The sequence below is a fragment of the Xyrauchen texanus genome, chromosome 41 (genome assembly GCF_025860055.1).
Source record: "Xyrauchen texanus isolate HMW12.3.18 chromosome 41, RBS_HiC_50CHRs, whole genome shotgun sequence".
In the NCBI taxonomy this organism is placed as follows: Eukaryota; Metazoa; Chordata; class Actinopteri; order Cypriniformes; family Catostomidae; genus Xyrauchen; species Xyrauchen texanus.
Genome location: NC_068316.1, coordinates 25,502,744 through 25,528,723, shown reverse-complemented (window position 1 = coordinate 25,528,723; position 25,980 = coordinate 25,502,744). Strand labels below are relative to the sequence as shown.

The window sequence follows — 25,980 nt, the reverse complement described above, 5'->3', positions numbered from 1 at the left end:
AGTTACACTGTTACACTTGTCCACAGAAATAGGCTACATTTAGCTTTGAAGCATGTTGCTCTGCTGCCATTACTACTAGAAGAGAGAAGTAGAATTAAAAACTTGATTAGTAAATGTGTTTTGAGAGGTTTTTAGCATGTTGCTAAGTGGTTTTAAGAGTGTTCTCTGTGTTTAAGGTTTTCTTGTTTGTCGCTAGGTTGTTGCAAATTAGTAAGTTTACGAATGACAATGCTTCATTAAATCGGTGATTCTGTTTTACAGAAATTTTAGCATGGTGCCATTTTGCAACACGATTTGTGCTAATTTTAGCACCTATCAGGAAGTTCCCAGCAGGGCATAACCACATTCCCAATGAACATTCCCCAAGCGACAGCACTTTTGAAATATGTATTAAGGTGAGACACAAAGGGGACTTGGAGTGAAAGGGTTGGACTTATTGTGTGAATATTTGATGATGCTAATGAGAAGCAAAACTGGGCTAAGCACTCAGTGGCCGCGCATGAGGGAGGCCCGAGCTACAGAAATAATGGAAAGATGTAACGATGAAGTATTCAAAGGCTGGAGTGTGATGAGAAATGTTCACTAAAGCGTGACGGAACCATGCCCAGCCACGCATCAAAGACCTTCAACCAAGAAGACTTTTGTATGACCTTAAAGTTTTCTATTTTCTTTTTTCATGACTTTGTAGCTTAAGTAGCTTACATAAGAGCAGAACTTATTCTGGCAAAAAAGTGAGATAGAAAATATTATTATTCCATTCTTGTTTTGGGAGTCAGTGACAAATGGTATAAGATACTTGTTTGATGGAAGTTTGATAGATGGATGGATTGCTGGAAGATGGGCAGCAGACCCTGGTTTTAAAATGAAAAGGGAGTGTACCAAGATGGTGTCTATCCTTTCATAGGAGGAAAGTAAATTAAATATCAGGCTTTTATGGATGTCCTTGCAAGTAAATGATGACAAATGCTTGGTATCGGAGACAGTAGAGAGATGAAACAGCGATAGAGATGGACGCGGATACTGTAAAAATTATATTTTGAAATGTACTCCTTACAAAAAAGCACCATGGTTTTTGGGTTCAACACCATGGACTACCATGTTGGTAATAAAATGGCATTCTTTGTGGTGCTTTTGGAGTATTTTTAATTTTGTATTAATTGATTCTGATCTCTGACAGAGACTCCTGTCTAAAGATTGGAGGTCAGAGAGGGCCTGCTGTTACTTTTAAACTGGTCAGAAACATGTTGCTTGTGAACAGGTCAGAAAGTTTCTAGTTTGGCAGTAATGTTTGGTTTTAGCTTTTTTTAGCTTTATCATTAAATACAAACAAAATGAGACATCAAGAGTAGCAAAAAAGTGAAAACAAGTTGATTTAGTGATTTTGCTTAATAGAAAAGAGATCTGGTTCAAACCTGTTCAAGTTAACTGTGAACATCTAACATAATGCTGTTGGCTGAACAGCACATGCCATATGTTCTTTGATGACATGTTTCCTTCATTAGGGCGGACCATTCTCGACTGAGAGCCCATCAGATTAACCACCCTTGAAATCCTGGCAAGTTAGGAGTATTTGGCAATGTTGTCGTACCATTTAGGTTTGAGGTTGGCACAAATGAATATGTGATATGCACAATTGTCTTGCTAGCAGATGTGTTCTGTTGTCTGTGAACGGATGGTGTTTATGAGATGGTTTGCCTTGTTAATACTCAGTTAATTCATAAAAAAACATTCAGAAGATACTACAAAAGATGTCTAAAAGATACAAAAGATTAGAATATGGCTGATAGGGATGTTAGAAGTACTAATACTTTGTAACCAAGTCGATACCAACAAATGAAACAAAAAAGTAAATTACTAAAAGAAAATAAATTAATAAATCAATGGTTCTGAGTACAGAATCAATTCTGAGTTCTTACAGTGATTTACAAGTGGCTGCTTTTGCATAATACAGTTTTGCCTAAAAATGAATGTAAACAGTTTGTTAGGCCTTAATTGAATATACAGTAAACAGGTGGAACAATAGATTGGAAATGTGCACTATACTTTGGGCTTTTACTGTTATAAATGGTGGAATTTGACTTGTGTTGGGATTAATGTTGGTATTGTGACTAATAACTGAATAGCAAATGTAATTTCTCAAATATCAATTGTTCAGAACTGTTTCTGCACCAATGAAAAAAAAAATTCCCATCTGTAATATGGATATGAGCCGATGTTTGAATGTAATGCATGTTTAAATGGGATTACCTGTGTTAAAGTTATCTCGCAAATGAATAATCAGTTAATCCATCTAAACGGTCCAGTCTACTGCAAGATGAATCCAGTTAAGCAGGTACCACAGTAGAAGATTGCAGGCTCAGGAATAACCACAGGCTTGATCACAGAAGCGTACTTAATTATTTACTTGTTCTAATTACTATTAAAGCCTCGATTTTTTCTTAACCTCAACATCCTGGGAACAAGAAATATAAACATAGATTTTAAGTGAGATGAGCAGTGCTAATATCATCCATACATTTCTAGTTAAATATTGACTGATTTTAATTGAGTTGCCAAAGGCCAAAAGCTTGAAGTTTGGTTTGATACGTTGCAATATTGCATTTCTGCAGTGTTTGTTGTTTGTTTACTTCATTCCACTTGTTTCTTCTGGTCTGTAGTGTTCTGAAGTGATAAGTTCACAAAGTTGTTTGTGCAGTGAAACAAATTTTTGTCACCCAGAGGAGTTTAGTAAAGGTTTCACACAAATGATTCCCTCCTATTAATCCCTCTGCCTTGAGCTCCTTGTGGATTCACTTTCACAGTCAAAAAAAGCCCTGACAACATGATGAAACTTTGACTGCTCGTTTATCTGCCCAATTGGACGTTTCGCTCTGAGCCTGTCTATTGAGCCGTGGCAGCTAATCAAGTTGAGGTGAGTTACTTTGAGCTTGCTCTGGTTTTGCGCGATACCTCTGCCCAGAGGATTGGCTAGTCCACTTTCATGGCTCAGTCATAAAATGTTTGTCATGCTCCCATTGATATGTAGTTTGGAGGTAAGAATTTGATGAGGAATAAAATTGTATGAATCCTCAGCAGGTCTGCTCAGAGGAAATCAACGGTTGAGGTTGCCAGGCGAGTCATTTCAAGGCCCGTGTGTAACCCGCACACACAAACACAAGACGAGACAGTCACAATGTCGGAGAAAACTGCTTTATTCCAACAAAAGCAGGCAACAGTACAAAACAAGGGCAAATCCAGTGAAGAATGGTCAGGGTGAGCGCTTAAATCGAAGCCGGGGAATCAAGATAGGGTAAAGGGGCAAATCCAGGAGAGAGTGGTCAACGAGAGCGTAGGGAGTCAAAGCCGGGGTAATCAGAATAAGAATAACAAGTGGGAGCAAAAGACAGGGGAACAAGGGGAGCTGGCAAGCTAAGAGGTGAACGAGAGGAGGTCAAAACTAGATGAGACTAGTGGGGGGCAAAGACACGGGAAACTAAATACAATAACCAACAACCGTGAGACGAAAGGGTAGTGATATATATAGGGGCAAGTGCAGGTGTAAACCATGACTGGTGATGAGACGAGTGCAGGTGAAACTAATGTGCAGGAGTGCAGATGACGCGAGTGCAGGTGGTCATAATGTTCTGGGGGATTGGAAACGCGTGAGAAACTCGAGGAAGGGAGATGCCTACGAGCATGTGAGTGAGTAGGAGCAAAGTGGGCGTGAGGGCTCGAGCGAGCAAAAAGAGCGTGCGAGCTCGAGGGGCGGAACGAGCGTGGGAGCTCGAGGGGGCGGAACGAGCGTGGGAGCTCGAGGGGGCGGAACGAGGGAGCGGGGTTCGTGACAGTACTCCCCCCTCTAAAACAGACGGCTCCTGATGGCCGCGCTCGGTTGCGAGGAAGTGGTGCTGGACGAACCCAACAAACAAAAAACCCTGAACAGACAACCCACAAAACACACAAACAAAATTGAGGGCAGTCCAAGGGGCACAGAGGGAAATGAGACAGTCCATGGGGTCAATGGGCAGTATCAAGGCAAGGTCTGGGGGAACATAGCGGACAGGCGGGTGGTCGGGAGATCTAGGGGGCAGCCGTAGGTTAGAGACAGGGTCAGGGGGTCTGGAAGGCCACTGGAGGACAGGGACTGGGTCCGGGGGTCTGGAAGGTGACCACCGGACAGGAATAGGGTCCGGAGGCCAGGGAAGAGGCCACAGGACAGGGAGAGGGTCAGGAAGTCCGGGCTGAGCCGTGAAAGGCGGTGCCGTCAGAGGCGGCACTGTAGGCGGCTCTGGAGGTGGGGTTCTGGAAGGCTCTGGAGGTGGAGCCGAAGGAGGCTTTAGGGGCGAAGGCCTGAAAGGCTCTGGAGGTGGAGCCGATGGAGGCTTTAGGGGGGAAGGCCTGGAAGGCTCAGGAGGTAGAGCCAATGGAGGTGGCGCCGTGGGAGGTCCCTGAGGCGACGACCTGGCAGGCTGTGTAGTCTCGGGGGTAGAGCCGTAGGAGGCCCGAGATGCGGAGCCATAGAAAGCTCTGGAGTCTTTGGGAGCAGAGCCGTGAGGGGCTCGGGAGGTGGAGCCGTGGGAGGCTCGGGAGGCGGAGCCGTAGGTGGCTCGAGAGGCGGAGCCCTAGGAGGCTCTGGAGTCTCTGGGAGTAGAGCCGTGAGAGGCTCGGGGAAAAAGGTCGTGGAAGACTCGAGAGGCTCTAGAGGTGGGGCCCTGGAAGACTCGAGAGACGAAGCCCTGAGAGGCTTGGAAGGGGGTGGAGCCCTGAAAGACACGAGAGGGGAAGCCCTGAGAGGCTTGAGAGGGGGAGGAGCCCTGAGAGACTCGAGAGGCGAAGCCGTGAGAGGCTTGAGGGGTGGAGCCATGAAAGACTTGAGAGGAGAAGCCCTGAGAGGCTTGAGGGGAGGAGGAGCCCTGAGAGACTCGAGAGGGGAAGCCCTGAGATGCTTGAGAGGGGGAGGAGCCCTGAGAGACTCGAGAGGCGAAGCCGTGAGAGGCTTGAGGGGTGGAGCCATGAAAGACTCGAGGGACGGAGCCCTGAGAGGCTCGAGGGGTGGAGGAGCCCTGAGAGACTCGAGAGGAGGAGCCCTGAGAGACTCGAGAGGCGAAGCCGTGAGAGGCTTGAGGGGTGGAGCCATGAAAGACTGGAAGGACGGAGCCCTGAGAGGCTCGAGGGGTGGAGCCATGAAAGACTGGAGAGGAGCCTGAGAGCCCTGAGAGGCTCGAGAGGAGGGGTGGAGCCATGAAAGACTGGAGCCCTGAGAGGCTCGAGGGTGGAGCCTAAAGACTGAGGAGGCCCTGAGAGGCTGGGAGGAGGAGCCCTGAAAGACTCGAGAGGGGAAGCCCTGAGAGGCTTGAGGGGGGAGGAGCCCTGAGAGACTCGAGAGGAGAAGCCCTGAGAGGCTTGGGAGGGGGAGCCCTGAAAGACTCGAGAGGAGAAGCCCTGAGAGGCTCGAGAGGAGGAGCCCTGGGAGGCTTGGGAGGAGGAGCCTTGGAAGGCTCGAGAAGAGGAGCCCTGGGAGGCTTGGGAGGAGGAGCCTTGAAAGACTCGGGAGGAGAAGCCCTGAGAGGCGGTGCTCTGGGAGGCTCGAGAGACTTGAAAGGCAGAACCCTGGGGGGCTTGGGAGGTAGAGCTCTGGGAGGCTCGAGAGGAGGAGCCTTAGGAGGCTCGAGAGGAAGAGCCCTGGGAGGCTTGAGAGGAGCCCTGGGAGGCTTGGGAGGAGGAGCCTTGGGAGACTCGAGAGGCGGAGGCCGCGAGGGCTCTGAGGGGCGAGCAGAGCCCGGCAGAGCCGTGGAAGACTCTGGGGGTGGGGCAGAGCTGTGGAAGACTGGGCGTGACAGGCCTCGGGACTGGGGCCGTGTCAGAGCCCGGCAGAGCCGTGGAAGACTCTGGGGGCGGAGCAGAGCCCGGCAGAGCCGTGGAAGACTCTGGGGGCGGAGCAGAACCCAGCAGAGCCGTGGAAGACTCTGGGGGCGGAGCAGAACCCGGCAGAGCCGTGGAAGACTCTGGGGGCGGAGCAGAACCCGGCAGAGCCGTGGAAGACTCTGGGGGCGGAGCAGAACCAGGCGGAGCCATGGAAGACTCTGAGGGCGGAGCAGAGGTCGGTAGATCTGTGGAAGACTGAGGGAACCTCTGCGGTCTTGAGCACAAGACGAGACTGGGGAGAAGGGGCCCTCTTCCTTCTCTTGCGTCCTCGGCCAACAGGGGACGTGGCCATGGGGACGGTCGAGGCTACAGGCGCTGGCTCGCTGACCGTGGCGGGCATGGGCGCTGGCTCGTTGGCCGTGGCGGGCATGGGCGCTGGCTCGTTGGCCGTGGCGGGCATGGGCGCTGACTCTCTGGCCGTGGCAGGCATGGGCGTTGACTCGCTGGCCGTGCCAGGCTTCGAGACTGGGGCCGTGACAGGCTTCGGGACTGGGGCCGTGACAGGCCTCGGGACTGGGGCCGTGTCAGGCTTCGGGGCTAGGGCCGTGTCAGGCTTCGGGACTGGGGCCCTGACAGGCCTCGGGACTGGGGCCGTGTCAGGCTTCGGGACTAGGGCCGTGACAGGCTTCGGGACTAGGGCCGTGTAAGGCTTCGGGGCTAGGGCCGTGTAAGGCTTCGGGGCTAGGGCCGTGTCAGGCTTCGGGGCTAGGGCCGCGACAGGCTTCGGGACTAGGGCCGCGACAGGCATCGGGACTAGGGCCGCGACAGGCTTCGGGACTAGGGCCGTGTAAGGCTTCAAGACGGGGGCCGTGGTAGGCTTCAAGACGGGGGCCGTGGTAGGCTTCAAGACGGGGCCGTGGTATGGAACGCTGGTTCAGTTTCTGCCTCCCCCACAGTAAACGAGGAACCAGCGTACAGTACGGCGAGGTCAATAAACTGAGCCAGGTTGAGAGAGCAGCGAACACCAGGCATGACTGATGAGGCTGGCTCATTCAGTCCAAATTGAAAAATGTCTTTCAGAGCCACCTCATCAAAATTCACCTGGTACGCCAGGGCACAAAAATCCATAATATAAGCCTCCAAGGGTTGGCTCCCCTGGCGCAAACCCAAGAGTCGGGCCGCTGGCTCCATAATGTCAAGGACGGGGTTATGAGTTACATAACCACTGCCTTGCACGGAAAACCCTTGGTTCGCGTCCGATGAGCCATAAAACCTCTCCGGGGATGGAGAGCATACGGCGCTCGCGGATGCGTGGAATGCATCAACGGGCTCAGGGGCAGACACAGGTGAAACAGGGTGAAAAATTTCAGACATAGAACATACCTGCTGCCCCTGGGCCGCGAGCGCTTGGTCAAGTTTCCACACCATAGCTCCTCGCGCTGAATGTGACGTGTTCCTCCGCTCTAGTGAGCTGCGCGAATCCTCAGCGCGACGCATTGTGACTGTCTTCGGTGAGGTTGGTTATTTTGTAACCCGCACACACAAACACAAGACGAGACAGTCACAATGTCGGAGAAAACTGCTTTATTCCAACAAAAGCAGGCAACAGTACAAAACAAGGGCAAATCCAGTCAAAAGTGGTCAGGGTGAGCGTTAAATCGAAGCCGGGGAATCAAGATAGGGTAAAGGGGCAAATCCAGGAGAGAGTGGTCAACGAGAGCGTAGGGGGTCAAAGCCGGGGTAATCAGAATAAAAATAACAAGTGGGAGCAAAAGACAGGGGAACAAGGGGAGCTGGCAAGCTAAGAGGTGAACGAGAGGAGGTCAAAACTAGACGAGACTAGCGGGGGGCAAAGACACGGGAAACTAAATACAATAACCAACAACCGTGAGACGAAAGGGTAGTGATATATATAGGGGCAAGTGCAGGTGTAAACCATGACTGGTGATGAGACGAGTGCAGGTGAAACTAATGTGCAGGAGTGCAGATGACGTGAGTGCAGGTGGTCATAATGTTCTGGGGGATTGGAAACGCGTGAGAAACTCGAGGAAGGGAGATGCCTACGAGCATGTGAGCGAGTAGGCGCAAAGTGGGCGTGAGGGCTCGAGCGAGCAAAAAGACTGTGCGAGCTCGAGGTGGCGGAACGAGCGTGGGAGCTCGAGGGGGCAGAACGAGCGTGGGAGCTCGAGGGGACGGAACGAGAGAGCGGGGTTCGTGACACCGTGCCATAATTGTAGGGAGGGGAAGATGGGGAAAGATGCACCCCGTAAGAAAAATTTGCATTTACTGATACATTGTAAACTATTTAGATATGAGTTTAGTATGTACATCATAATTATGCATCATATGATATATTAATTGGGGAAATAGAAATTACCCTTTGGGTAAACTTGTCCCTGGTGCCATCTGATTTTTACAGAACAGATAATCTGTACATCTGATATTAAACATGGGAAGCACCCTTCTTTTGAGTCTCTGCATAAATGCATGTGAAGTGTTGGCTGGCAAACAACTTTCTTCAATTAAATGAGGATACGTTTATTGTTTTTGGTCAAAGGGGATGTGAGGTAAATTTAGAAAGAAATGTGTCAGTGCTTCCAGGGAAAAAACGTCTGGGTGTTATATTTGACTCTGAGCTCAAGTTTGATCAACAAATAAATGCTGTTGTTAAAAATAGTTTTTCCCATCTTAGAGCTATAGAAAAGTTGAAGTCCATTCTTTCTTTTGATGATTTGGAGAAGGTTGTGCAAGCTTTTGTGTCTTCTCGATTGGACTATTGTAATGCTTTGTATCTGGGTGTGAGTCAGGCTTCTCTCTCTCGCCTGCAGCTGGTTCAGAATTCAGCTGCTAGGCTTTTAACTGGAACCAGGAAAAGAGACCATATCACCCCAGTTTTGATTTCACTACATTAGTTACCGATCCAATACAGAATCCAGTACAAAGTGTTGATGTATGTTTTTAAGGCTCTTCATGGTCTTGCATCCGAGTACATCTCTGCTTTAATAAGTTTGAATCAACCTTCAAGGTCTCTCCGCTCTGGTAATCAGCTGTGTCTGTCAGTTCCTCGATCTCGCCTAAAAACTCAAGGTGATAGAGCTTTTGCGGTGGCAGCCCCTAGACTTTGGAATGAGCTTCCATTGGTCATAAAATCACCTCCGTCCCTATTCTCTTTCCAGGGGGCCTTAAAAACAAATTTGTTTTCCCTAGCTTTTAATTAATTGCATTATAAATTGTACCAGTTCAATTTTATCTTATTCTTGTTTTATTGGTTTTAAAAGTTTTTTGCATTCTTAAGCTGTATGTATGTGATTTTATTTATTTTTTGTAACTCCATGTACAGCACTTTGGTACCCAGTGTGGTTTTTGAAAGTGCTCTATAAATAAATATAAATATAAATAAAATTGAGTTGAGTTATTAAAAAAATAAAAATGTATGTCATAAATATAAATTCTTAACTGTATAAAGTCTGACATATGAAATTTTAGTCCATTTAAGTGATTTAAGATTAAGGGATTTTTCACTCCTGGCTCTTTTAGAGCATTTCTTTTCAGAAACTGGTTTGTTTTCTACTTTAGTTTGGTTCATTTATGCATATATGAACATTTTGATCGCACTCTGATCCTCACCAAAACAAATGGTCCGAGTCCACCAAGGACGAGGTAGTCTCAGACCAATTGCAAACACACTCCGGTGTGGTCTGCTTGTGGTGAGAATGCAGTCTGACACAACGGACCAACATACCAAACAATATCACTTTAAAAACTATGAGCATGCCTGATAAATCTGCGAAGAAAAAATCTGTAGGTCAGCACATCACTGTAATTCACAATCAAAGATAAAGGGAGAGAGCCGGCACTTCAATGCAGAAATAATGCAAAAGCAACTAAATGACAGATTAACCCTTGTGCTTCAATTTAAAAAAGTTACTCAGAGGTCCTTAGAGGACAAAAATGTCCATGTCAAAAAAACTGCCATAAAAAATATTATATATTAATATCATTTTCAATGTTCACTGACTTTTTAACCAACATCAGTCCTGATAATAACTACCAAATATTCATTCTCTCTCACACACACACACACACACACACACACACACACACACACACACACACACACACACACACACACACACACACACACACATATGTTGTGTTTCCTTGTATTATGAGGACTTTCCATAGACATAATGGTTTTTATACTGTACAAACTTTATATTCTATCCCCTAAACCTAACCCAACCCCTAAACCTAACCCTCACAGAAAACTTTCTGCATTTTTACATTTTCAAAAAACATAATTTAGTATGATTTATAAGCTGTTTTCCTCATGGGGACCGACAAAATGTCCCCACAAGGTCAAAAATTTCGGGTTTTACTATCCTTATGGGGACATTTGGTACCCACAAAGTGATAAATACACGCTCACACACACACACACACACACACACACACACACACACACACACACACACACACACACACAAATGTGTGTACACATTTTTACAGTTAAAGGCTTATCATTTTAAGCGGCATATTGATGTATGAGCTATATCCCGGAACAGTGTACAAACATACTGACCAATGAGGGGATAGTTTGCTCACATGTGACTTTTATAAACACAGTTTTGGTCTGTTTTAAAATGTTGACTAGTGAAAGCAAACCGAACCAAGAAGAAAATGCAACATTGTAACAATTTTAGACCCTGTTTTTGAAAAAATCAAACGAGCTACAGTTCTGAATGCCCTAAAAGTCTTTGTTGTTGTAACACCTCTATTGTTTATGTCACCAGGAAACTGTTGCAATTCGTAAAACAAGTCACGTAAAAAGTCATTTTGCAAAAATATAGGTATAGTAAAGTGATTCTATGAGACCAGGTTGCATACCTGTATTACACTGTTGAGGTAGGGATATCTCGCACCTTCTAGGTTTATCATATTCGCTTAATGGCTATCCCCATTAAGGTCAAAATTATTCGTTTGATGGCTATTGAACAATGGTCCTCCTGCTCTGCTTCTTTTGAAGCACTTGACAGGGTTCAACTTATGCTAATGGGTAGCGTTGTCTCTTTTACATGCATCTATGATGACTCCTGTAGTTGCCTATCACAATATCCAAGTCGTGCTTGTAAAGTCCAAAAGATATCTTGGCCATCACAGTGAATGAAACAGGGCCACACATCAGGGTTTCACTGTATTCACCCAGCACTTCCCCTCCACTGTGAAAGCTTCGCTGAGATCAAAGGAAACAGACATGAAAGGTATTGAGAAGATTCACCCCACTTCTTCCCTTTGGTTTCCCTCTTCCTGTTCACTCTAATGAGTAGTTGACCCTGCAGTGTGCAGTTGAGGAAGTGTTGGGAGTGACTGGGATCTCAGAGGTGCAGCATTACTGTACAACAACTTTTGCCAAAAATATATTTCAGTATTTTGCAGCCTTTTGATAATATTCAAGATACATCTTAATATTTGTGTATTTACTCTGAAATAGTTTAGAATAGGGATTTTATTATTAATTATTATTAATTATTAATGCTAAATTAAACTTTTACAATTTAAAGTAAAATAGAGTAGAAATGAAGGTAAAAACAATCAAAGTATGATTTCTGAACTGATGTCAGCTAAATAAACCAAAGGAAGAAATTAATCATTTTAATTTTTATGCATCATTATAATAATAAATAGCAATAAACGGCAATATTTATCTACATATATTAATTTAAAAAAAAGCACATTTGTGACATTAACTGTGTTAACTCATTTTGTACAAAAGGACAGGTTTTCTTTCATTGAAGCACTTTCACAAGATGCTCTTGAAAATTTACATGCAAGATTTTTAACGTCAGCACAGCCATTGACCAGGAAAACGAAAAACATCACTCCATGTCAAAAAAGTTGCTGACCCCTGCCTTTGACTTTCATGTATCAGCTGCTCATGTATCATCACTTTATGACTTCTGAAGTTCTTGGCACAAACTTTCTTGCCAAATTACAAAACAGAGTTGTCATCCCACTCTGCAATTTGTTGTGCGACTGCTCGCATATTTATCACCCTTTTATTTGTATCCATCATTAGCATTTCTAAGCAGTACTGCTTAATATGTACTGTTACTGGCAGCGCATGTCAAGTCTTATCTTCTTATGTCCATATACAGAAACAAGAACTAAAAGAGCAAGTTAAATACAGAGTATTACAAATTTGTGATAACACACACACACACACACACACACACACACACACACACACACACACACACACACACACATGTTGTGTTTCCATGTTTTATGGGGACTTTCCATAGACATAATGGTTTTTATACTGTACAAACTTTATATTCTATCCCCTAAACCTAACCCTACCCCTAAACCTAACCCTCACAGAAAACTTTCTGCATTTTTACATTTTCAAAAAACATAATTTAGTATGATTTATAAGCTGTTTTCCTCATGGGGACCGACAAAATGTCCCCACAAGGTCAAAAATTTCGGGTTTTACTATCCTTATGGGACATTTGGTCCCCACAAAGTGATAAATACACGCTCACACACACACACACACACACACACACACACACACACACACACACACACACACACACTCAGTCCTTAAACAACTTGTGCCTTTATGAAAACAGATTTGTGGACACTTCTACTGAAAGAAAAGAAAGAAAAGGAAACTGTCTTTGTCTTTGACTGAAACAGTTTAATGAAGGTCACCACTGCAAACTACTGCAAACTTGTTTCAATTCAATATTTTCTGTTTCTGTTTTGTTTATGCTTTTCTGTAAAAGGACAAAGAAGGCAGTCACAGATGTGAGATGCATGCTGAGCTTTTTTCTATACTTCCTTTCAATGAATGTTGTTTTGCTCTCATCAGTATGTTCTGGATCATAAAAAAAAACTGCAAAATCGGATGCATTTGTACATTCTTAATACAATATTTTAGATGTAGCATGTTGGTGAATACTACAATTTAGGAACAAAGGTAGAATTTGCTTCTGATTCTGATACTGAATTTGAATATTCTGATCATGATTTCTGATTTTCCTGATTCTGAATCTAACGGTTTTAAAATTCCTGTTTCTGCTGATTTTGAATTTAAATCTTCTGATTTTCATTCTACAGATTCTGATTCTAAACGTACTGATTCCAATTTTTCTGATCGTAAATTTGTTGATTTTTAAAGTACTGATTTGGATTATCATGATTCTAACTACTGATTCTGTTTCAGATTATTTAACATTTTAATGTACTGATTTTGCTCTCAGATTTCTCTGATTCTTATTTTTTGTCTGCTGATTCTGATTCTTATGATCAGTGCTCGAGTTGAGGGTAGCAAAGATATGCTACCCCCCTTTGTTAGAAGAAACAGCAAAAAATAACCTCCCTGTAAAACCGCCAACCCCCTTACCTTCCACTTTAGATCAATTGTGTCATGTTTTACAATACTAAACATGCAAATAAAATATTTTAATTCTCTATGTATAAATCATTTATTTCAGATAATGGTGATTAGCAAATCAGTTGGATATTACAATGAGTTGCAAGGTAATAGGCACAGATTTACAAATGTTTGGGATATCAAGAGATGCAATCCCCCACTCAGATCTTTAAACTTGCACAGTTTGGAAATATTCTCCCAGTGTTATGCTTGTTTTGTCCAATCTGGCAACCATGAGCACTAATAAAGCATTTCAAAAGCATTCATCTAAAATGCATTTAATAAACATAAAATAATACCCTCCCCATTGACTTAATCTAATGATTAATTTACTGATTCTGAATTCAGATTTTGTCTTATTTTTAAACTAATGGTTTTTAAACTACTGATCCTGATTTCAGGTTTGTAATTTTTCCGAATTAATCTGGAATTTTTTCCAACCACAAATTGTGACGCATGTATATTCTCGATAAGATGTGCATTCAGTAAGGATTTTTACTCAAACAAGTGTCATTCAGCCTTCCCTCGGATGGAGCCACTGCTGCTGTTGCGTCATGCACAAACTGTAGATCTGAGAACGCGTGAGACTGAAAATAATAAGCCAAATAATATAGAAGGGTTGGCACACCTAAGAACATGTAATATTTATATTTTATTAATTGTAATTTTCACATTAATGTGGAAAAACTGGTGTGACAATTGTAAAAGTGGCATTTATAGTACGTATAACCGCTTCAGTCAGCAATGCGTGAGCTAGCAGCGCCCTCTAGCGACTCTGTGCGGAACATGCTGAGCAGTGCATCAACATGAGATGATCCAATGTTTATCATGTCACAAAAAAAATCGCAAAGCTTGTCAAAGTGATCCCTTCCCAAATGCTGGCTGTAGATTTCATAACTTATACGCTCTACTTTTTGTGGTTTTGTGCTGATCAGTGGCTTTGTGTTTGTCAAGAAATAATGTGACAATATATGTAATAAACTAAACATGTTGTCTGCAATCTAAGATATTTAGTGTATACATAATCTAGTGTGTTAGAGTGGGGGATGGGGGACATTGTCTTTGCTCTTTACATTTTCCTGAGTTTTTATCCCTTGCCGATCACATGTCTGGGATTTTTTAAATGCTGATTCTGATTTTCACGATTATAAATCTACTGATTCAGATTCATATTCTTCTGATTTCAGTCCACCGATTCTTAATTCTTCTCATTCTGAATCTACTAATTCTGATTCTGACTCTTTTCCTTGAAATTTCTGTATCTTCCGACACTGAGAGTAGACTACTTTTCTGAAATAGTATTGAACTTCTTTCATCTTTTCTTCTCCAGTGTATAGTGGTTTGACATTTGAGGACTCTTGAGTGAGCAAAGAGTTGTAGCTGTCTGTGAAAACAGCAGTTCATTAGCTATTCACAGAGCTTCAGTTCATTTAGGGCTGAAGACGGGCCTCTTAAGACCCCATAAGCACTGTGTGATGTATAAACAAATACCCCGTTTGATTACAAGTACAAGCTGAAGTGAATGTAAGCATGTTTGTGTGGTGGCTCTCCAAGGCTGAGGAGGGATTGAAAGAGTGTGTGTAGAATATGTTTAAGGTGCACAATTAACAAGCAGACATGCATCTAAACATGAAGAACTGCTACTGAAATTCAATGGGACGAAATCCAATGGTAATAAAAAGCTTATCATACTACTAATTATCAGTATCATCCTAGTATTTTTTTTTAACTCTTTTGAGATTGTTGATCTTGATTTGTGAAGAAACATGGGACGCACTTTATATTAGCCTTTAACTACAATTTACGTAAGCGTTTGATGCAGTGTGCTTATCATGTACTTATCACAGCTCTGCCTGCTAGCAAGGGGTATTGACAATAAATAGCCAAAAGTGAGCCACAAAGCTCCGTCATTTATGTAAACAATCCCAAACGTCTTTCCACAATAGTGCCTCTGTGGTCGCTGGGGTCTGTTAGCCTGCATGTGACTGCTTGGTATAAATTATTCCAGTGGATGTATGAATGCAGTTAATGTGAGCAGAAAGCAGGACAAAAGCTTGTGAATTAACCTCCCAGCTAACTCAATTTTCTACTTTTGTTCAAAAAAGCGTACACTTTTCCAAAGCATTGAGAGGGCTTTCTAAGACACTGTTGTACTTTACAGTTACATTACAAAAACAAATGAATTAACACCAAATAAATAAATCAAGTAAGTGTTATATATGACATATAAAGCATTATAACATTATTTTCTCTCTCTGTCTTAAGCTGGTGGCGGTCTACGAGGAGCAGGACCCCCATCATGGAGGTGACGGCACCAGCGCTAGCTCAACAGGCACACAAAGTCCAGAGATGTTCAATACGGGAGAGCTCAGCTCCTTTCAGCCCTACCAGACCAGCAGTGAGATCGAGGTCACCCCCTCAGCCCTCAGGACCAGTGAGTTACAAATACAAGTTACTTTGATTTTGACGCAATCAATTTCACACTGAATGTGACAATGGTGCATGACACAACACAATCATAGCCTTTTAGAACATATTAGATGTTTAGCCAGTGAGATTTCGATTGTGGGCAGAGTAACCCAGCACAACGCTAAAAATAGAAACCATACTTAGTTCAAATGCTTGGTTGTTCATTTGATTTCATCCTGACCTTAAAGAAATTATTTGGTTGCAAACTGACTCCAATAGCTCCACACCAAAATCTCCATTCTGAAAACACTCTTAAATCTTGAACAGTTTAAACAGACTATGCTCCGCACCAAAGTCTCTAGAGTACGCTTTTAAATGACTACTGAAGTCAAAAATAATGCAAAACACTGTTAAAAAGACCAGCTTAAGTGCATGCAATTTCCATGCTGGTCTAAGCTGGTTTAGGATGACTAGTGCTGGTTTGGTGCTGGTCTAGCAGATGGTATAGCATAACTGTGCTTTGCTCAAGAAAACCTAGCTAGTGAAGCTGATTAAGCTATTTCAAAAGCTTGGTGGGGACACCAGCATCCCATGCTGTGCAACGAGCATCCAAAACACAACATAAGCTTGTGACCAGCAACACTGGTATTTTATGCACGGACAAAAGCCTAAAAGTTGTTAAAACATAAAAAATGTATCCTGAATATTTTACTTGTGCTTTTTAAGTCCTCGTGGTCACGTAGTGATTCTCCTCAGTCCGGGTGGTGGAGGACGAATCCCAGCTGCCTCCATGTCTGAGACGTCAACCCGCACATCTTATCACGTGGCTTGTTGAACGCGTTGCCACAGAGACTTCGCGTCATCCACCGCGGCATCCACGCTCAAATCACCAAGTGCCCACCAAGAACGAACCACATTATAGCCACGAGGAGGTTACAACATGTGACTCTACTCTCCCTAGCAACCTGGCCAATTTGGTTGCTTAGGAGACTGGGCTGGAGTCACTCAGCACACCCTGGATTCAAACTTGCGAACTCCAGGGGTGGTAGCCAGCTACCCAGGCCCCCTGCCACTCATTATTTTAACATGCAAATGAGCTCTGCTCCAAATTCTTCATTGTCACCAAAGGTTTGTTTCAGATTCACCAACTGGTTAGAGCTGCAAGCTTTGGCAAACATTTGTGGTGAATCGCAAGCTTATTTGCTTGTGAAAATAATGAGTGGAAAATTTGTTTGCGGCAAGTTTTCAGAACTCTAGATTTTTTGTAAGGGTAGTCATTGGCCTGATTTCTGGAGAGTGAGAGTTTTACAGTTGTTTTTGACACTGAACACACAGTGACTGACCTTGACAGGAAGGCAGGCTTCAGTGGGCAGGTGAAATCATCATGGGAACCGTTGCTAGAGAACCCCGAGACACACTCAGTCAGGTGTGGAGAGATGAGAGTATACAGCTATGATTAACAGTGACAGCTTAGAACATACTGCTGTCCACACACACACACACACACACACACACACACACACACACACACACACACACACACACACACACACACACACACACACACACACACACACACATGTTGTATTTCCATGTTTTATGGGGACTTTCCATAGACATAATGGTTTTTATACTGTACAGACTTTATATTCTATCCCCTAAACCTAACCCTACCCCTTAAACCTAACCCTCACAGAAAACATTCTGCATTTTTACATTTTCAAAAAACATAATTTAGTATGATTTATAAGCTGTTTTCCTCATGGGGACTGACAAAATGTCCCCACAAGGTCAAAAATTTCGGGTTTTACTATCCTTATGGGGACATTTGGTCCCCACAAAGTGATAAATACACGGTCACACACACACACACACACACACACACACACACACACACACACACACACACACACACACACACACACACACACACACACACACACACACATGTTGGTCTACCTATCATTATGAGGACTTTCCATAGACATAATGATTTTTATACTGTACAAACTATAGATTCTATCCTCTAAACCTAACACAACCCCTAAACCTAATCATCACAGAAAACTTTCTGCATTTTTACGTTTTCAATAAGACATTGTTTAGTATGATTTTTAAGTGATTTAAATTATGGGGACATTAGAAATGTCCTCATAAATCACATTTATAGCATAATAACCTTTTAATTACAAGTTTGTAACTTAAAAAGTTGTCCTTGTAAATCACATAAACACACACACACACACACACACACACACACACACACACACACACACACACACACACACACACACAGACACACACACAAAGGCATTCATATCCCTTTGTCTTCTGATTTTGTGATTGAATAAAAAATAACGATTTAGAGAACGTGGATCTATTGCAAATGTTAAGATATTGTTTGTGTGTAGAAACATGGTGCAAGTTGGCATACAATTGTGTAAGAAACCACATGTGTTGCTTTTCAAGAAAACAGCCTCCAGAGCACACACACACACTCATATTCACACTCAAAGTAATAGAGGTGAATGTGTTCCCATGATACTCGACTTTTCTGTCTGACCCACTGATTTTATTTATTGTAGTACTTTGAAAGCGGGCACAGAGGGAGGTCTGGACTCGAGCTCACACAGTGTGTGTGTGAACTCCCTTTCTCATGTGAACGCTGCCAGTAGTAACTCCATTCTTCTAAAAATATGTGTGTGTAAGCAATTGTGTGTGTGTGTGGGGGGTTGATACATCCCTAATATTCTCTTCATTTTCCTCTTGTGATCTCAGTTTATCTTCCATGGTTTTTAAACATCACACTTCTGACTTTAATATCTGATTGGATGAGACATGTTCAAAGCCGTTTAAATTCACCAATAGACACACACCTGTGACCACAAATCAGTTAAGTTTAAAATCAATGTGGCAAGTGGCTATGTTGCGTGGCAACCATGAACAGCCTATAGTTAGTCTAATTAACTCTGTTACTATGCTGATTTATGGATTGCTTTTTTTGATCACTAATATTAATCAGCAAAATAATATTATAATCAATGCTGATTGATTATAGGTGTTTCAAGATGCATTTTTAAAAGTTAAGGTTTTTTTAACTTGACAAGGCATCTAAAAAGTGTGGAACTCTTGCAGGAGGTGCTTAAAAAACAGAAAAGTGATGCAACTGTCAAAGACATCCATCTAGTGCATGTTTACATAAAAAAAAACACAGCATAGACTGACGCAAAAGCATGAAGGGAGCTACTAATGTAGGGGCAGTTTACTGGGCAACACCTAAAGAGAGGCAGTTGACTAGGATTTGGAGCAGAGCTTCTCTTAGCATCCAGCTATTTACTATCCCAAGTATATCTCAAGCATTATATGACAGTATTCTGTTTGTAAATCTCTTATAAGCATCAGAATGTAAGTTTGTCCTCGACGACTGGCTTGATTACAGACTACCATTTCTCCTAATCATTCTTTCTCTCTGTCTAATATTGATGATAGATAAATAGTGAGAGTTGTTCTCAATATAAAAACCCTGACAGGACCTTTGGAGAATGGAGATGAGTGTGGAATATTATTAATGCGATAACCAGAAATCACAGCTGCAGTTTTGTTATGATCACTCTTGAGCCTGTATAATCACGAACATTCAGAGTTTTCGTCTGCTGAATTTGCATTGATTGTTCTTCTTAGAAGCAAGAGAAGGCAAAATGAGATCATCCCCTATGTTTGATTATTTTAAAAATAAATCAATCAATAATACAAAATTTAAAAAAGCATTAAGCAGAGGTTAGGGCAACTAATAATTGGATTGGCGATGAGATGTAAATTATGGTAATCAATGTAATTTGCTTGTAATTATACAGAATCAGGCATTCGTCTGACTTGCCTGACACGGAAGCATAATCTTGCAAAAAGAAAGAAAACTTCAAAGCTTTACAAGACTGTCGGCTGGTGTTTAATCTTAATGAATTTGCACTTGCATTAAACTGTCTGATTTATTTTTGGTGCATTTGAAGCATGCTGGCTGATATTTCTAAAAGTGTTTGTAGTGTGTTTAGGGAGATGTGGAGCGTGTGTATGGCAGAGGCCTTAGCAGTGTTCACTGAGCAGGGGAGGTCCCTGGTGGGCTCAGAGAGGCAGGCACTCATTAGCACGGGTGTGTGCTGCTTTCAGGTGCTCTGCCCTGGGGCACGCTGGCTGAGATGCTGCCTCTCTCCAGTAAACTCCCTGGATCTGTTTAACTTAGCTCCAGTAACTCTCTCCAGCAACCCACATCACTCTCTTTCACTCCATCTCTTCCTCATTACAAAGTTTCCATCCCCTTCACTCTACATAACATAGCGTGATGGTGCTGCATCCATTGTTGCCAAGTTTTTCTAGAAAAATTAGCAAATGCCAAAGAACAAACAAATGACATTTCAATATTTATTTATTTTTACTCGATTGATCTGATTTTCAAAGCTTCTGTAGGTCACCCAACTGTAAGGGATGACTTTGTTTAGAGTAAAACTGTGAAATGGGAATGTAGTTGTTTACAAAATTGGAACAATTAATAGGCCTATTATTAATAATTAACATTGTTATTAATATTGGCAACATAATTGTTAGTGATGTTCTTAACAATGTTGTTAACTAATAAATTGTAATCTAATAGTGAAAATACTGTCATTACAAAAATGTAATTTGATATGCTGCGTAGCTGACTTCTGAAAATACTTTGGAGTGATGACTCAGTTATGTATCATTTTTTTAACCAGTTTGTTTAATAAAATGTCCAAACTAACCGATTCTCTAAAATGAATCAAACTTCCCAACGCTACTTATGGCAAAGTGAAAAAAGAGCACATTTACACACGTGGTCGTGGACAGACTAGGAAAAGCAAAAAACCCAAGGCAGAAAAGGCAAGAAATGGGAAACAAACCACATTTACATTTACATTTTATATGTATTCATTTAACAGATGCTTTTATCCAAAAGAAGAGTACAATAGAAGCGATTCATCCAAAGGAGGCAGTAATAAGAGAAGTGCTGTAATGAAAAGTTGCTTAGAGAAGAACGAGTAGAGAGGAAGGTGTGAGACAGTGGTGAACAAGAATACATTTAGATATATTTTTTTTAGTAGAGATGAAAGAAAACAGTGTTTGCGCAACAATTTATAATAGCATTATATAGATTGCTTCTGTTGGTGATCAGTCATACTTTATTGTGTTATGGGGCTAAGCACTGGTAAGACAAAATATGTGACTATTTTCTGTAATATAATATTGTGTTCTGGGGAATTCTTTTTTTTTAAATAGTCATCTTAACTTTCTATTGGCTTAGCCTCACTAAATAACCATACTGCACAACATATGGTCCAATTTGAGACTTAATTGTCTGATTGTGGTGGTTCTTTGTAATTAATCAATCAAAGCAATTGGTGAATCAGTCTGAAATGAATATAGGCCACATAAATAATGTGTAAGTATCTCTAACATGTAAATAGGAGTTTTTGTCCTAACCAGCCACGAATGTAACAAATGGCGGCATTCGCCAGGTTTCTGTTTTCTGGCATCACGCTGGGTAGCCCCAAACACTTTGAAATCTTATTGGTCAAAAATCCTGCTCCTCATAAATTAAACGTAATTAAACATAAAGTATTTTCTGATTGCCATGTCACACAGCAGTTTTGCATTCAGTGTGGCCAGAAAAATGGATTGTTACTGGAAATGGTCTGAAATGGTCTTATATAGCACTTTTTTTTTTAACCTTAGAGGTTACCAAAGCACTTTACACTGTGTCCCATTCACCCATTCACACACACACTCGTAGACCAATGATGGCAGAGCTGCCATGCAAGGCGCTAGCCTGCCATTGGGAGCAACTTGGGGTTCAGTGTTTTGCCCAAGGACACTTCAGCATGTGGAGTCGTGTGGGTCGGGAATCGAACCGCCAACCCTGCAATTAGCAGCCAACCCACTCTACCACCTGAGCCTCAGCCACCCTGTGTAAAGTTGTCAATTCACCGATGGTTAGGACACAGTGTGGCCCTGAAAAAAAATCCAGATCTCTTGCAGTCTTGCTGCAAACTTACAATAAATTTGCCACTCATTATTTTCACATGCACATGAGCTTTGCGTCAAAATCCTCATTGTAGCTAAAGGTTTGCTGAAGGTTTACCGGTATCGATGAAGAGCTGCAAATTTCTGGCAAATTTTTGCAGTGAATAACAAGCACATTTAAATGTGAAAATAATAAGTAGGAAATTTGTGGCAAGTTTTCAGCAAGTTTGCTGCAAGCTTTTCAGAATTCTAGATTTTTTGTAAGGGGAATCTGAACTTAATCAGCTGGGGTTACTCATTCATTAAACCATAGGTCATCATGTTTGACCCACAATTAGCTGAAAACCATTACTTTGTTATGTGTACTTAAAATGTACACGTAACAAATGTTAAAAATGCATATATAATATAATATATGGTTCGGGAAATCCAAATTAGACTAATTATTGGCTTGATGTTCATGTGACAATATTTACAAAAAAATACTGTACATATCTGCAACATTTGGACTGTAATATATGAAAGAAAGGAGAGAGCGAGAGAGGAAGGAATAAGGGAAGAAAGGTAGAAAGCAAAAAGCAATATTGGAATGATGTTTTTTTTTTTTATTATCTGGCCATCTCAGCAAAGGCCATGCCATTCAACAATACATATGCACTTCTGGCTGATCCCTCCACTGATATAAAGACCAGGTAGAAAGTATGGTCAATTTTAGCTTTTTTCAAGAAGACTGTAAATGATCCACATGTTCTAAAGCACCCTGTTGCTTGTGTATCAGAACCTCTGAGGTCCCCCAGAGAGAATGCAGGGGGCTGATTCCAGCCTGACAGTTGGCTGTGATCACAGTGACTGGTTGGGTATATAAATGCAGTGACAGTTAACAGGGGCTTCCCTGCCTGTGCGCCATCATGCCGATGACACACCAGATCCTCAGCTGTTAGCTGATTGCCCACAGGGAAAAGTGCAGACACCTGCGGGCAGGCCAGTTTTATATAATCAATTTGTTTTGTGGCTGGTCGCCGGGACTCCTCCCTCCCCTCCTCTTTAGCTCTGTGGTCTGGTTGAAGTCATTAAGAGGACATGAGGGGATGCAGCAACTCCACACAATGGCATTGCTTTTAGAGAAATCTCACTGAAGTCTAGCATTTCACTTTTTAATGAAGGTGGAATGGTAAAGATGAATTAGAAAATACCCCCAGATTGTGTTTCTTGGATACTTGTAGTTCCAATATTCTTAAACCTGATTGTAAACAGCAGATTAATGAATTAATCCATCTGTCTGGTTAGTGTTTTAGCTGGTTGATTGATTTTGTGTAATAATTAGTTAGTTTGTGTATAAGCTAATTGGTTAGCATATTAGCTAAAAAGCTAGTTACGCAAATGAGTTATTGTATTAGCTAGTTAGTTAACATATTAGCTTGTTAGCTAGTTAGAGGATAAGCTGGTGTGGGGATGGGGGTGTGGTCATGAGTTTGTCTTCAGGAGAGGAAGAGCAGTAAGTCTTGTCACCTGGACTGTTATTATCATAAACACATGTCTCTTGTTATACTGATTGTGGAGGGAGACTTGAAAAGGCAGACAAGTGCATAAGTCAGGAGAAAGAGAAAGACAAGAGAGAGACTGTTCCTGGGTGTGCTACAATAATTATTGTCTTGTTTGTGTGTGATTACTTGGACACTGAGTGCCCTTTTGTTTGAGTTTTTTGAACAATGCTGAAGAGTAATATAAAGCTTTCGCAGACGGTGGCCACTGCCACCTGACTCCTCCATTTGCCCGGAAAATATTAACTCAAACAGCTAGCTTGTTTGCTTATTAGCTAGTTAGTTAGTACATTAGCTTGTTAGTTGTTGTATTAGCCAGAGTTGGTCCACAAGGTTTGAAGCCTTGCTTCCCTATTAATATCAATCGCAGCATTAGTGGGTTAATTGAATGGGTTGACTGAATGTCTCAAATTTCTCATCTGTTTTGTGTTTTGTTTTTTGGATTTTGAGGTTTGCGCCAGCGTATCTCTCTTAAGATCCAACCATCATGCTAATCAAGCTAGCCCTCAAGCATGCCGAACAGACTTGCAACCACAAATTGAAATCCTGTAAAACCGCCCCCTAAAATAGCACTGCTTGTCAGTGATGCAAAACAAAGTGACATTTTGTTCTTTTTACATTCAAGTGCCTTTTTTGAAATGCGTTGCAATCGTAGTATATTAGTTCTGTTCAAATAGGGATTTTGACAAAACAAGCACACAGGGAGGGGCAGAGACCCCAGCGCAGCCGTGACACTGGAGTGGGCGGTAAGCTTGCTTAATTCAGACATAGTTAGCCAAATTCAGTCATAGTACTATAAAAGTGCCACAGTTTAAACTAAGTTTATTATGCCTAGTAAATGTAAACTCTGTTAAACGGGGGAAAGCAATTCTTTAATGATATGTGATGACAGTAAACAGACAAGAAAGCTTCCTCTAGGTCTGGGCTCTATATTGCAAGCATTTTACCTGCATTTGCGAGTGAAAATTACTGGTGCACTGGTGCAAGTTACATGTGATTGGACACCAGAACTTTATATTTAAAATTATGTTGTAGTTTACCATCAGAATTCATCCTAATGCATCTTACTTATATGCAAAGTACTTTTAAAAGTTTTCTCACTCACATGACTGTGAGCACTATTCTCTCTCTCTCTCTCTCTCTCTCTCTCTCTCTCTCTCTCTCTCTCTCTCTATCTATCTATCTACAGTATATTATGTATCCACCTCCAGTTCACCTGCTAGCTTTTCTTTACTCCTGTCCTGCTCAGCACTAACTCTCTAAGTCAACTTCTGCAAAAATCACAAAAGAAACTGGCAGATCCATCTCAAAGCGTGCCACACTCTGTTAACCACCTGGCTTATCTCTTCAGCGGAGACTTGCTGTAGATCATTAGCAATGTCACCCAGTCATCTGCATTCATGGGGCACGTTGCATTTCAAGCCTTTAATTCAAAGGCAGACTACAAAGCGACGTTCACTTCAGTGGGATCAAATTTGTGAATACAAACGAAGGGGGGATCGCTTTCCTTTCTGCCAATCCCCATGGCACTGTCAGAATGAAACACCCACATAATTTGTGCTTGTGTGTTTGAGAAAAACACATGCCAGCATCAGAAGTCAAAACTCTGGAGTTTATTACAGTATAGTGAATCTGTCTCCCTCTCTCTTGGAAAGTTTTCCCACAAGTTTATCTTTTCTGTAAGGTCCTAAGGGGACATACGAGGGATCAGCTTAATCAGACCTGTCATTTTGAACTAATGATCTGTGATTAGATTGCGGTTCGCTCCGTTTCCTATTCAGCCTCACTCTGATGCAGGAAATTGGCTCAGCTAACTACCAAACTTTGTTTCTGTCTCTATGTGCTTTTGAACTAAAGTCCTGCCATTAAAATGACAAATTAGCCCTTTAACACTCTCGGATTAAATGGAAATGGTCCATGTCCAAGTCTGAATTCAGGAAGTGTCATCTTAAGGTGTATGTGATTTTGATGAGATGGGCAAGTGTCCTGCTTCTTATTTGGAACCAAATAGCATGAGCAAGGACAGAGTATGGTCCTGCAAAGCACCAGGGAACCAGCCCCATTCTAGGACCTTCTTGTTGCAATTGTGAAATGTAAAGTCTAAATAACTTTTTTTTTTTTTTTATTATACCACAAATATCACAAATGAAGTCACAAACACAAGATCTAAAGCCAGAAATATAGTTGTCATTACAAGAAAACATTATGTGCTTTAACATTGCAAAAGAGACAACAATATACCACGACTTGAATACAGCATCAAAGCTGAGAAAATGGTGGTTAAAAGGCATTGTTAGTTCTAAGAACGGTCCAGGAATAGATTATATTCAGCATTTCTTCTCTGTTTTCATTATCTATGTCTGTCTATGCCAGTTTTTAAGGAGCTTGTGTGTCTCTCAGACTGAGACCCCTGGTTGTCAGTGGCCAAGGAAAACTAGGCCCATTAGCCCTCAAAAAATGCAAGGACTTGCAAATGATGAATTATGTACCAAAAGTTTAGAACATGTTAACTTTTTTCTTCAACATACTCTGATGTTTTCATTCATTGACCAATGAGAATTCTAGAGAGGCATGACTAGTTGTGATTTATGAAATCCTATTCACTGTATTTTCTTCTTGTTTTCAAACTGAGTTGGCTCATTCCACACCCTCAAAATATATCTTATGCATTCCTATCTGCAAATTATGGATCAGAGCTTTCTCTATTGTATA

The 25,980-nt window shown here is 42.0% G+C and overlaps 1 protein-coding gene across 3 annotated transcripts in view; it reads left to right on the top strand.

Moving 5' to 3' along the window:
• Nucleotides 1-25,980, top strand: part of LOC127634176 (partitioning defective 3 homolog) — a 582,251-nt gene that overhangs the window by 192,973 nt on the left and 363,298 nt on the right. For all 3 annotated transcript variants that reach the window (XM_052113607.1, XM_052113605.1, XM_052113604.1), the window contains exon 3: nt 15,551-15,719. In XM_052113607.1, coding sequence (XP_051969567.1) covers nt 15,551-15,719 — 169 coding nt within the window. The remainder of the gene's footprint in view (nt 1-15,550; nt 15,720-25,980) is intronic.